Genomic DNA, 14,427 nt, shown 5'->3' on the forward strand with positions numbered 1-14,427 from the left:
AAGCAAAATAGGAAAGCTTTGCTTCTATCTAGGGACAATATACCATAGAAGATAAGATAATTCTCAATCACAATCAGCACTCCACAAAATCCAACCAAGAATCTAAACTAGTGCACAATCTCCATTTCCCTGTCATTACTTTAACAAACAAATATTGTGGTACGATTTCCATTTTAAAAGATCGCAATCTTTTTAAATATGATTTGGCTTATGTTTTTAGGATTAGTGTTGAGTGTTCCAAAACTACGAGTGTACGTCCTTGGGGTACTGAAAAGAGACAAGAAGAGGGTGACAAGGGTCACTGTTTCTTAAGATAATTTTGAAGTGACATTTGTCAATAGGGGCGGAGCCAACATGTTTAATTAATGGACGGCTATGATTCACTATAGGTAAATGTTATTTATATATACTCCATATTAAATAAAATTTGAGACAAAATTATTGAATTTTGTGAAACTGTGACAATCATGCACTATAGTTTCGCAACCCCCCTCCCCCACCTTGACGTTAAAGCGATAAAAAGTTTGTGGAAGTTACAAATTGATGTTTTACCATCCAGTGTTTAATCACTTCATAAAAATATACCTTAATTCTTTTTTCATTTACTCTCGGGTGTTTGCTATTTACTTTTGGAGTCGATTAATTCGGAATTTCGAATTCACACTGAAAATTCTCATCTTAAGGATCCTTATCAAATGCAACTTTATTCCAAGTGCTCAAATCCCGAACCTTTAGATAAGGATGAAGGGATGGATATTTGTTGAGTTTTGATATTGGATGGGATGTGAATTTTGGTATCCTTATATGATCTTGGGTTATCATAACCCGATGAATTAGCTTTTGAGTTGAATTAGTCTTAAATTAAAGTTCTTTACGTGATGTATCAGGATGTCAGATTCATTACTTTACGGGATGTATCGGTCGGATACACCATTTACGTGATGTATCAAAACGTCGGATACATCACTTTACGCGATGAATTGGTTGGATACATCACTTTACGTGATGTATCAGGACGAACGTGATGTATCTGAATTCTCCCAAAAAGAAGAGATTTCGGATCATTTTTAAAAGAATGGGAATAAAATGTAATTGAGAAGAATCGTCACTATAAAATTTAGGTAAAATTTACTATTTTTTAGTTATAAACCATCAATAATGGTTGTGCGTTATTAGTGTGGTGGGATAGGCTCAATCTCTACCATGTCTATTTCAAGAAAAAAATGTATCAACATAGGGGGTATGAACCAAACCTCTAGTCATAAGAAAACTACATGACTACCTAATCCAAAAGAGATACAGTGATTGAGTTAGTGTCATTACATTTATAATCGCTAATACTTTTAGCTGCATTTATATAAAGTGTTAATTATACATATTCATATTATATTATTGTCACTAACTATAATATAACGGCAATTATTGCCCTCAAAATGTTTGCCGTAAAATCCTTCCCTTTCCACACGACTTTGGTGGTAAATATACCCTAGAAACAATTTTCACGCGTTTGTAATTGCCCCGGATGTCCATTTTGACTGTTGCAATCTTCCTTCAAATAGTAAAAGCCAAGGATTAACTTGTGCTTGGTACAAAGAGTCAAAGACATGTCATGTTCTATTTTTTACAAATTTCCAAATAGAACAAAAAAGTGACGTACTTTGAAGAAAAATACAAGACAAGTTGAAATTCTTAATTTATGAATGTTTGTTTGGTGGTATGAAAGATAAAAGAGAAATGAACCGCACTTCATCCAATATCAATATTCAAGTCAAATGCTGTGTATAGTACAATGAATTTGGCTTATGAATAGAAAGACCTAAATGGATATTAACTTGATGATTATGATCTATGTATGTCTCATTGGAGCCGTAGTAAGTTGCAATTTTGTCTTTGTATGTCACGATTTCAGTACCAGATCCAAGTTACTAAAAAAGTTCGAAAAATAAAAAATAGTGTTTGAGATGAATTTTGGAATCTCAAGATAAAGTTTAAACTTCCTAAATTATTGTGTCAATTTTTATTCTTATACTTTCTCTGCTACTATTTATATGTCGTACTTATTAAAAATAGACGATTTTTAATATTTGTCATTTCACAAAATTAATATATAAATAAAAATATTTTTTCTATTTTATCCTTGCGAGTTATTAGCTTTGAAAATATACATTTGACCAATATGAAAAACTAAGTAAATAATTCATAGTCATTGGTCAAATTAATTAATTAATCAAAATAAATTAATGTATGTTCATTTATTGAAAATTTGACTTTAAAAAAATATTAAATAAGGATAGAATAATAAATTTACTTATTTTTTTAATGCACGTAAAATATAAAATGATAATAAATAAATAAAAACAAAGAGAATATAAAAAATTTAAAATTTATATATATAAATAAATAATATATGGAATATAATTTTTTATCGAGATAAACCCCGGCGTCTGTTTGGAGCCTCTGCACGATTCCATGGTCCATTCCCGGTCTCACCAATTGCGTCTAATTCACAACCATAAAATAAAGGGAGAATAATTATGACTGCTTAGAGGTTAGTGCTGTATTTGTTTTTGTGGTATAAGACAAACCGCTATTTTATGCATTAATAGCGCCTCAGGTATCCCATGGTGCGGATTATTTAAATTAAAATTTATTATTATTATTTTTTAATTTGGTTTCGTATTTTAAAAAATAAAAATCAAAAAAATGAATAAATCGAATTTATATATATATATATATATATATATATATATATATATATTTAATCGTCCAAACACAACTATTAAAATATCAAATCGAATATTAACGCCTATTGAATTGTTTACCATATATATGAGTAGCATTAACAAGGAACTCATAATTCTAGGATTGAGAGTGGAGATCTAAAACCTCTATACGTGATTTCTCTAAAGACTAACATGTCAAATATTGAACAAATTATAAACATATCTTATCAAATATTTTTTTCCTTCATTACGTAATTATCGTACTGAAGTTTGATTTAATGAACCAAACTCTGCAAGTTAATAGTTGATATCGATTATCAAATTATTGAAATCAAACTTTGAAAATATCGAACGTCAACTTCAATCCTAATATTTACAAACAAATGGATTCAAAATTTAAAATATACATTTTAGATAATTAATAATTAAATATTGATAACTCCATCAAAGGAGTTAGAGAGAGAATGCAAGATGGCAGATGAAGAAGAAGACGAAAGAAGGAAGAAGGAAGAGGAATATACAGAGAAATGGAGAAGAGAGTTATAGAGAGAAGAGAGAGCAGAGAAGTGTAGAGAGAGAGAGAAAATATCTTGGCAAAATGAAAGGTTGTATATTTCTTATTAATCAGTACACCTCCTTATACTTCAACTTGTATATGTACAGTATTTATACTATTATACAAGTTGACATTTAACTACATTTTAACTACCCATAACAACTTGCTAACAAACTCTTAACTACTTTTACTAACTTATAACAATACTATAACCTCTCTTCAACCTTGATAGCTTGCAAGGTTAACAAATATCACTAGATTGAAAATTATATTAAAATTTATCATTAGCGAAAGAAACCAAATATATTATTATTCCTATGAGCAATAAAAGAATGATAAAAATTAAAGTAGAATACTCCATGCTAATGACGAGAGGACAACAAAAAATAGAATATAGGACGGCAAAAAAGTTCTCCTCCCAATATTTCCAGTGTCGTCTTCCCTACATATATATAGAGAGAGATTATTATTATCTTTATTTTATTTTATTTGACTTTTATATTAATAATTGATGTTTTATTTTATTTATTTTAATAAATTAAGAGAATTTATTATTCTTAATATTACGTAATATGAAATAAAGAAAATAGTATATGATGAAGTACAATCCATAGTATAATATACAAATGTCGACAATTAGTATTAGAAGTATTAAAGTTCAGGACTGGTATATCGGTCGCCATGTTAGTCATAGAATATAAACTGTATCACGTATCAGGTAAAAAAATGTACTATGTTTTATGGTCATGGAACGATTTTTCACCAAGTCGAAAAAATTGACTACATTAATTAACTATTGTTTTTCAACCAACATACAAATATTTGAACCCCCTCCCCCCCTCCCCTCCCCCCCCCCCCCCAAAAGAAACGACATACAATATTAATGTCGATTTTTAATAATCAAAATTTAATAAAATTACTTTTTGTCATGCTTAGTTCCCAAATTCTACTAGTTAGTAGTATAAGGTACTAATATTTAACTCATACCCAAGGATAGAGCAAACGAATAACTAAAGTAATATTTACGGTGTTTATATATATATAAAAGTTAAATCTAATTTTTTGGATTTCATTTGACTATAGATTCTTTGTGGTTGAAATTTAAATCTTTTAAAATTTTGGTTTTTTAATTTTGAAATTATATTTGGATATGCACTATATTGGAAAAATAATAATCTAAAATTATGTGGATGAAAAGTCCCTCAAAACTAGTTGAAGATCAGATTTAATTGATTTTCATGGCCAAACAAATATTTAAAGATAGATTTTTGAAATCTATGGTCAAACACTTAATTTTGAAGTTGTGGTTTTTGAATTTATTTAAGTTGTATTATGCACTATATTTGGAAAAGAAATTAAAAATTTGTGAATGAGAAGTCCCCCAAAACTTGTTGAAAATCAAATTTGATCAAATTTCATTGTCAAAGAAATATTTGAAGATAAATTTTCAAAATATACAGTCAAACATTTAATTTTTTGAAGTTGTGATTTTTGTATTTTGAAGTTGTATTATGCACTATATTTGGAAAAAAAATAAAATATTGTGAATAAAAAGTCCCCAAAACTTGTTGAGAATCAAATTTGATCAAATTTCATGGTCAAACAAATATTTGAAGATAAATTTTCAAAATTTGATTCAAAATCTACAATCAAACACTTAATTTTTGAAGTTGTGATTTTTGTGTTTTGAAGTTGTATTTGGGCATGCACAATATTTGGAAAAAGATTTAAAATTTTGTGAATGAAAAGTCCCCCAAAGCTAGTTGAAGTTCAAATCTGATCATGGTCACACAGATATTTAAAGATGAATGTTCAAAATTTAATTCAAAATTTATGGTCAAACACTTAAATCTTTTAAGTTGTTTTTGGACATACATTATATCTGAAAAAATTAATATTTTATGAATTGGAAGGTCCCCAAAAATTAGTTGAAAACAAAATCTGATCAAAATTCATGGTCAAACTAATATTTGAGGATAATTTTTTAAAATCTGAATCAAAATCTTCAGTCAAACACTTAAATTTTTGAATTTTTAAATTTATATTTGAACATGCATTATATTTGGAAAAATAATTAAAATTTTGTGAATGAAAAATCCCCCCAAAATAGTTGAAAATCAAATCTGCCAAATTTCATGGTCAAACATAAGTTTAATACCTACCAATAGGATATACAATAAAATATCTTATGCAAGTTAACAATTTATACATAATTTTTTTAAAAAAAATCACTTTTTTTCCTTATTTGCCTAGTATAGTACCCCCTCCCCCCCCTCCCCTGCCTCCGCACTACGCTCCAAACATCGAATAATGATCTAAAACACTTTTTTTAATGTAAAATATTCTATGACCATATCGTGTTAGTAATAATAAGGTGAACTCCTAATATATATTTTAATATTTAGTAGTTCCCATGTAAAACTTCTTCTAACCAAAAGTCATTTTGGAATATTAGGTTAATTCCTCGTCATCATAGACTTATAAATAGACAACACAAGTGTTGGAATATTGGACCAAAGATAGAGACTCATGAGAGGAATACTTCTTTGAGTTATCTCACACTCATTACTCTCTCTTTTCTCTTCTCAACCTCCTCTTCTTTCAACCTTTGACAAAAAAAAGAAAAGAAAAAGTAGTATACTTTAATTTTATCATTAGAATGGGGTTTTGGTTTATGATGATGGTTACTATTATATGTCTGATATTTGGGTTCATGAAATGGTTACTTTCAAATGTGAATGTTTGGTACTATGAAAAAGTAAAGTTGGGTGATGTGAGTTTATCATTGCCACCAGGTGATTTAGGCTGGCCTTTCATTGGTACTATGTGGTCCTTCCTCAGAGTTTTCAAGTCCAGCAATCCTGATTCATTCATCTCTTCCTTTGTTACCAGGTCATCTCTCTTTCTCTCTCCTCTCTCTCTTTTAATATTTAGAATTTAAAAATAAATTTATGCTTATAAAAAAATAAAGTACTTAAGAGAATCAGTGTGCGCGCACACGTCACAACCACCAGTACTTAAACTACAGCTTTTTTTTAAAATTTGTTTTTCTTGACCAAGAAAGATTCCAGCATCATTTAAGAGAATCAAATCAGAGTCGAATTTAAAATTTAAATTTTAGGAATTCAATCTATAAAAATTTTAATATTGAATTTATCGTACTTCTAAAAAGTTGAGTTTATACTTATTATTCATGATAATTTTAGTAAATTTTTACCTATAAATTAATACTTTGTGTCAGAAATTGGGTTAAGATGAATTCAGTGTCATCATGTTGCATACGCCCTTAAGGTCTAAAGAGAACATATATATAATTATTACCCTAAAACTTCCATCAACTAATTAAGATATAGATCGTGTATATTTCAATCACGCTGATGAACTAGTTGGTGAATGTACGATGAAGTTTGTAGCATTGATTTGTGAGAAGTGAAAAGTAGTGGTATAGTCTATAGGTAAGCAAAAGGTAGTGGAAATTTATTAGCTTGGCGGTTTTACAAGTTGTTGATTTGGTGTAATTGTAAATGGTAAAGGTAAAAGAAGCATTTGTCTCCATTTCTAGTGTCGATTAGTGAGTGTTCACATATAGTCAAGTCAAGAAGAAACAAACATAAATAGAAAAAGAGGAAAATGAAAACTATTGCATGTCTCGTCAGCTTTTTGATTAATTCGAGGCACCCAATAATTTGTCATTTTACCTGACACGTTTTTTGTCATTACGAAAAGAAAACGACATTATTAGAATGTTTAAATTGATTTATTTTTAAACAACTTATAAGTTAAAAATTGTTTATAAGTTAAAAAAAAATAGGTGCAGGTCAATTTTTTTGACTTATAAGCTGTTTTCAACTTATAAACTGCTTAAAATAAGTTCATTCAAATAAACCAAATTATTTATTGGGGCTTATTTTAAGTACAAAATAATTTTAAGTTGTCAACCAAACACTTAAAAAAATTGAAAACAACTTATAAGCAGCTTATAGCCAATTCAAACGGCCTCTATGTACTAATATTCCCTTTTTTCACGCCAAAGTTATGCCAACTTTGAGTTTCACCTAGTACTCGTTTTCATCCGTTTTAATTTATTTGTCAATTTTTTAGTTTGATGTGAAATTTTAAAGAATAAAAATTTGAATTTTATAAAATGTATTAACATGTCTTTTTAAGTTTATATTCTTAAACATATCTTGTGATAAGTTAAAATTAAAAAAATTATTAAATAGATAAAAGATATTTTTTAAACGGATTAAAAAAAATAGAACGGAGTACTATAAAGCAAACATTATTAGCACTTGAACAAAAATGTGAGAAGAAAAGACTAGTTTGATGTTGGTATTAGTCTCTTTTTATGTTAAAGCTCTTCAGCCCATTGAATCTTGAATTTTCCATCAACATATTTTTGACCTTTTTTTCTTTTATTAGACCATTTAAATCCATTGAATCCAACCTCGTGATACTTGATAATTTGTCTATGGTTTCCTCTTCTAATTTATTTTATTTTATTTTATTTTGTTCTTTTTCCTGTTTACTTGTATCCCTGAAAGGGCCATTATAAGTATATTATATGCCATCATCCCAATAATTTAAATATGTGATTATATATGCCTTTTTATTTGTCTAGTTTGGCTATAGATTTTAGATTAGAATTTGCAAATTTATCTTGAAAGATCCGTTTGACCATAGATTTTGAAAATTCATCTTCAAAAAAATTTCAAATTCGAAAAACTAGCCCACATAAGTTTTTGAGAGAAATTTCACTTTCGCTTCCAAAAGTTCAAAAACTCAAATTGTCAACTTTAATATTTATGACCAAACAAGAGATTAATATTTTATTTTTACTTAGTATTTTATTTTTGCCACCCCATTGGGCAAAGAGGGGGTGGGGGATGGATGGATCAATACTTGGATCTCGAGGAGATACGTATTTTATTTTCCATGTTTTGTAACAGTACTAGACACCTAGGATTTGGAAAAAACAATATCCTATTTGACAATATTCAAACGTACGATTTCTCAATAAAGTTTTTACTGTTTGTAAGACACTAAAATCTTATCTTTAAAACAACAATCATACAAGTTTAAAGTCTAGTCCTTAGTTACTTGCCACTACTTTGGTCGACAATTTTACAAGATAAGAAAGTGCATTTTAGATAGGTAGATAGGGAATAAACACCTGCCCCACTAGATAGGTAGTATCTTAAGGTGAGAAAGAAAAAGAGAAATATAATATGTCACGTTGTCTATATTATTTGTTATTTTTTTTTATATTGCTTTGGACTTTTTTTGCTTGAGCTAAGACATAACTCTCTACATTCTACTCACCCAGACCTCACTTTAGCCTATAGTTACATTCTTCTCACCTAAACCTCACTTTATCCCACAGTTACACTTGGTATGTTATTATTGTTGTGGTACAATGTGAATTCCAATCCAACTTTTCATGGTCAAGCTACATGATTCAAAGGGGTTCAGAATCCTTTTTGTCAGAAAATTATATTGTGCATACAGATAATTCCCTTTACATTCTAGTGAGTATACTTGCGTTATTTCACATGTTTGGGTTTCAAACGCTACATTTTAACATTTTTTTAAAAAAATTCCTTGTCAAAATTCTGCCTCTGTCGCTGATTTTTTTCATTATATGTCGTAGATTCGGACGAACGGGAATATACAAGACAGTGATGTTTGGCAGTCCAAGTGTGATTGTTACAACACCAGAGGCATGCAGGAGAGTTTTAAATGATGATGAATCCTTCAAACCTGGCTGGCCAACTTCTACTATGGAACTCATTGGTAAAAAATCATTTATTGGTATTTCATCTGAAGAACACAAATGGTTAAGGAAACTAACTGCAGCACCTGTGAATGGTCACGAGGCGTTGTCGATTTACATCAAATATATTGAAGAAAGAGTGATATCAGCATTGGATAAATGGTCATCCATGGGAGAAATTGAGTTCTTAACACATCTGAGAAAGCTAACTTTTCAGATTATTATGTACATTTTCCTTAGTACTGAAAGTGAACAAGTCATGGATGCTTTAGAAAAGGAATACACAACTTTGAATTATGGTGTTAGATCTATGGCTATCAACTTGCCAGGATTTGCTTATCATAAAGCACTCAAGGTAAATAAATACCTCTATGCTACCTCATTGTCAAAATTGTCACTTAGTCGAGTGATGATTTATATATACAATTGGATAAATTTTCAGGCGCGTAAAAGGCTTGTGGCGATCTTCCAATCAATCGTGGATGACAGAAGGGCGAGGAGGGAAAAAAGAGGGCCAGAAGACAAGAAAGACATGATGGATATTCTACTAGAAGTTGAAGATGAAAATGGAAGAAAATTGAATGATGAGGAGATTATTGATGTTTTGGTAATGTATCTTAATGCTGGTCATGAATCTTCAGGTCATATAACTATGTGGGCTACCCATTTTCTGCAGAAACATCCTGAAATCTTCAAGAAAGCTAAGGTAGCAAAAAGGTTTTATATTTTTGAAACTTATTCTCAATCTTCACTTTGAAAGTGTTCTCTGTTTCTTAAGAAATTTAGTTTCAAAAATAGGCAGAGCAAGAGGCTATTGTGAAAAATAGGCCACCTGACCAAAAGGGCCTAACACTCAAAGAAATTAGGCAAATGGACTACCTCTCAAAGGTGATTTTTCAATTTCTGTTTTTAACATTCTTGGTATATCAATTCTGTTTTCTCTAGCCAATGTAATAAACCATTGTTTATAGGTGATCGATGAAACGCTTCGTTTGATTACCTTCTCCTTTGTGGTCTTCCGTGAGGCAAAGGAAGATGTTTCTCTTCATGGTTAGTTCTAATAATATATCATTTTAACTGATGCAAGTTAATGTTAACACAATTTAACCATATCTTGTTTTTCCAGGTTATACCATTCCCAAAGGATGGAAAGTTTTGGTTTGGTTTAGAACTGTTCATTTGGATCCTGAAATCTATAAGGATCCATTGGAGTTTAACCCTTCTAGATGGGATGTAAGTTTAACAAGCCTTATTGCTTTACATCAATCCCTCTACCATTCAGTAAAAACTTGCTCACACCCAATGTTTACACTAATAGCCAATGTGTACATGGCATGACTTTTATCACTTATACATAGTTATATAGTACACTTTTTTACCTCACATTTATACTTAACTTACTCACGCCCGGTGTTTACACTAATAGCCAATTTGTGTTGTCTTGTGAAACTTTTAGGGACTAACACCAAAGGCAGGAACATTCCTTCCTTTTGGAGGAGGAGGCAGATTGTGCCCTGGAAATGACCTTGCTAAGATTGAAATATCTATTTTTCTCCATTATTTTCTTCTGGATTATGAGTGAGTTAAAATTCTTTTTTTTTTTTACTTTCATGTATAGTATATCTTTTTGGTTGATTGCTGATTTATTTATTTGTTTTGTAGGCTTGAAAGGAAAAATCCCTCTTGCCCAGTGATGTATTTGCCTCATTGTAGGCCTAAGGATAACTACTTGGGCAAAGTGAAAAGAGTCTCATCAACTGCTAGTGCTGCATAGGCCCAAAAGGAAGAAGAAAACAACATCTCTCTGCTTCTCTTTTATTTAGAATTTGTTTTCCTAGTTGATGGATATGGATCAAATTGCAAGAGCAAGGCAATTTGCTTGGGAATAGTTAGGAACAGAAGATAGAAGTCATTTTTTTCTTCTCCTTAATATTTCTTGCTCAATAGAATTATAATATACATTTTAACAAAATGATCTTCCATTTTGTTAAGAATGAATAAATGCAGAAAAGAGATGGTTAAATTTCTTGGCTTCTTTCTTTCTTGTGTTTACTTCTTTATAATTTGAATACCCTTTGATTAATGAAAATTCGGGCTTCACTACTGTGTTTGATGTCATGATTGATCAACATCAATTCAGCAAATTAATGGGATAATTACGCCACGTGACCATTCAGCAAAGATAATTACCAAAAAAATGGTCATTCGCTGCATAGGCGTGTATAGTCAGTGTATATTTCATGTATAATCAAGCTAAATTCAGTTTTTGAGTGTATCATACTGTATATTCAGTCTATAGCTCATTTATAAGTAAAAAAAGGACAGCCCGATGCACTAAAGCTCCCGCTATGCGCAGGGTTCGGGGAAGGGCCCGACCACAAGGATCTATTGTAAATAAAATATGACTATATTTATTGTAAACTAATTAGTTTATTATATATATTTGAAATTGTCCATAAATTAATTGGTAGAGGCTAAATAAATTGAATTTGGGGTTTTATCAAAATTGGCCCAAGTATATATAACGGCCTGCCCAACCCATCTATAGTTTGGTTTGATGGGTTGGGTGATGATGGGCTTATATGAGCAGTACCCAAGTTGACCCATCACTGTTCAATAAGCCCATATTGACCCATCAGGCTGACCAGAAGATCCGTGACATTTCCTAAAAGACAGTGAAAATTACAGTACTTGAAAGATAGCAAATCTGAATAAACCTCCATCTTAAATTCTTTTCGTTGTCTTTATATTGGGGAGGATCAAAATGAGCTGAGTTAAATAATTATCTGCTCAAAAGCTATTTGGATTGGAATATATTGGATTGAAATAAGCTAAAATGTGGATCATAACTCAATTATCCGATTCTTATTAAGTTTTAATTTCTCTATTTGTTCTTTTATAATTTTTAAGTATTCATCAAAATTATATATTTTTTTATTATGACTATATATAACATATTAAATAAAAAAAATTAAAAGTATTTTGACAACTTTTCATGAATTAATATATCAATTCACCTTTTAATAAACTAAAATGAATTGGGTTGAAACAGTTTGAGGTAAAAAATGAGCGGGTTATTATGAGTAGGGCCGGTTGGGTTTAATGGATTAAGAATTAGTAATAAAGAACTCATGGACATGATCTGAGAACCTGCGAATTCGATCGATATGTGGGTTGATTTTATATTGATCCCGCTTATGAGGTCAAAACAAGACGTTCTAAGAAGGAAGATTGGAACATCAATCTCATCGAGATTATATTAAATTCCATCAATCAAATCACTTTTTTGAGAAATACGAGACATAATTAGATTGTGTTTTTATTTTATTTCAATTCAATGTCTAATTTTAGTCACTTTGAAATTCCGAAATTGTTATCCTTTAAACTTGTCAAACTCCATATTTTTTTCAAAAATCTCTTACATAAGAACGATTTAGGTATCAATCTTTAAAAGGAAGATCAATTGACCCATCTCCAGATTATGACTTGGTATGCATACCTCCTTAAATATAATTTCAAACCCTTTTCATTCTTTCATCTTTTTAACAAAATTATAGTGCAACATATAAACATAGCTTATGTGTTAAGTAATTTAATTTTAGACCAAATAATACATAAAAAGAAACTTCAAGTTACCACCAGCTATGAGATAGAATCTTAGTTATGCCAATGATCAGACAAATAGATTTTCTTTAATAAAAATGTAACATTGGAAATAATGTATTTGATTAACGTGAAGTGGTCATTATTTTAGGACCGTAAATTAATGACTAACAAAAATAAGATCACCAATTAGAATTTAAACTTTGATATGAAGTTATATATAATAAGAAACATTCTATTTTAGACTAGAACCGTTTTAAGTACGAATTAATTGAATCTTAAAATAAGTATCAAACATGGTGATTTTTTTTTTTTTAAAAAAACAAGACTAATAAAAGATAATAGTAATCGAATAACTAAAGCGAAAATAGCAATTTTAGTTTCTGTATTATTGCATAATTCCAGTTTTAATCCCTATGTTATTTGACTATGCACATTTAACTTTCATTTATTTGAAGTATGCGGTTTTGTTACTAATTAAGGTTAAATATAATTACATTTGAGAGTTTGGTAGGCGGAGAGGCTCCTCAAAACTATCAATGATGTCCAAACTTCTACTCTTTAATTTTTTTACCTACATAATTCTTCAAGCATTTAGAATCAGCAACCCTTCAATTTATTTTATTTTATATATATATTTCAAAATAATTATTTTGTTAAATAATTAAGTTTTGCTAACTCCAAGAACCAAAATCGTATTCAATTATATATTTATAATCAAATAACACATAGACTAAAATTAAAATTATGCAATAACACAGAAATTAAAATAGTTATTTCATCATAACTAAATCTGATAACTAATTTGGTTGGTAGAACAAATTAACCTAACACTGTATAAATCACAACAAATATGTAGGGAATTTATTTTTCATTCAATTTCATATCTGTTAAAACAAAATGAAGAGAGTGAGGACAACAAAAAAGGAAAGAAGGTGTTCCACGTGACTTATGTTAGCTGAAAAGTCTTGTCGGCTTTGGTTCCTTCAAAATATTAATTGAATGCTATTCTTGTTTTCTAGCGTAGGGTAGAAGGGCATTCAGAAAATGTATGTGTCATAATTGAATGGTACTCCGTTTAAAAAAAATATCCAATTTAACTTCGAGATAAGATTTAAGAAAATAAAAATAATAATTTATTTTATGGTCTTAAACTAGAATTATGTTAAATATATTAAAATAATTTTTATCTTATAACCTTAAATATGTTTTTACTAAAAAAATAAAAAAGGTAATTTTTTTTTGGAACAAATTAAAAAAAAATAAAGTCATTTTTTTTAAAATAGAGGAAGTTGGATCAGGAACAATCCATTCTTATTTTAAGATGCCCGTCGCGTTATCGTTAATTAATTTATGTGTCAATTAAAATTTCAAGAGTCAAGTACCTTTTTTTCTTATACGAATTTATTTTTATATGTTTAAAATATTTTAAATTATTAATTATTAAAATTTATAATATTTTTTATATATATAATTCTTATTTCCAAAAATTTGAAGTATTTCTATTCTAATTCGCAATCAAAATATAGAAATTTAACTCGAAATGAGTTGCTAACATATACATTAGGAAAAAGCTAGTAGTATAATTCTTTTTAATTTCAGTTTATGTAATTTTCTGAGTTAAATAATTTAATTATGTCAATAAACACAAAATGAAATTTTCAATTTTTTAAAAATCAAATTTAAATATTTAAAAATTACATAAATAATAATTTAAAATATTTTAAAAAATATATGAAAAAAGTTACTTTAGAACTGAGAAAGTACTAATA

At 29.1% G+C, this 14,427-nt stretch overlaps 1 protein-coding gene across 4 annotated transcripts; it reads left to right on the forward strand.

Annotated features, from left to right (window-relative positions):
* Window positions 1-5,801: 5,801 nt before the first annotated feature.
* Window positions 5,802-11,087, forward strand: LOC129886826 (ent-kaurenoic acid oxidase 1-like). Of its 4 annotated transcripts, none has more exons than XM_055961689.1 (8): window positions 5,802-6,171; window positions 8,930-9,407; window positions 9,495-9,758; window positions 9,851-9,940; window positions 10,024-10,102; window positions 10,179-10,285; window positions 10,509-10,630; window positions 10,715-11,087. In XM_055961689.1, exons 1-8 carry the CDS (start codon window positions 5,939-5,941, stop codon window positions 10,824-10,826), a joined length of 1,485 nt encoding a protein of 494 aa, XP_055817664.1. In that variant the 5' UTR covers window positions 5,802-5,938; the 3' UTR covers window positions 10,827-11,087. The 4 variants fall into 4 exon arrangements, with proteins under 4 accessions (XP_055817664.1, XP_055817666.1, XP_055817665.1 ...); XM_055961691.1 differs by lacking the exon at window positions 5,802-6,171 and adding an exon at window positions 8,522-8,671; XM_055961690.1 differs by lacking the exon at window positions 5,802-6,171 and adding an exon at window positions 8,685-8,745.
* Window positions 11,088-14,427: the final 3,340 nt, after the last annotated feature.

Source organism: Solanum dulcamara, chromosome 4 (genome assembly GCF_947179165.1).
Source record: "Solanum dulcamara chromosome 4, daSolDulc1.2, whole genome shotgun sequence".
Taxonomy (NCBI): domain Eukaryota; kingdom Viridiplantae; phylum Streptophyta; class Magnoliopsida; order Solanales; family Solanaceae; genus Solanum; species Solanum dulcamara.

Bases quoted from the DNA above. Each gene is read 5' to 3' on its own strand.
- LOC129886826 (XM_055961689.1), top strand. From the start codon at position 5,939: ATGGGGTTTTGGTTTATGATGATGGTTACTATTATATGTCTGATATTT. The intron at 9,408-9,494 runs GTAAATAAATAC...ATAAATTTTCAG, and splicing joins CTTATCATAAAGCACTCAAG to GCGCGTAAAAGGCTTGTGGC. The intron at 9,759-9,850 runs GTAGCAAAAAGG...TTTCAAAAATAG, and splicing joins AAATCTTCAAGAAAGCTAAG to GCAGAGCAAGAGGCTATTGT.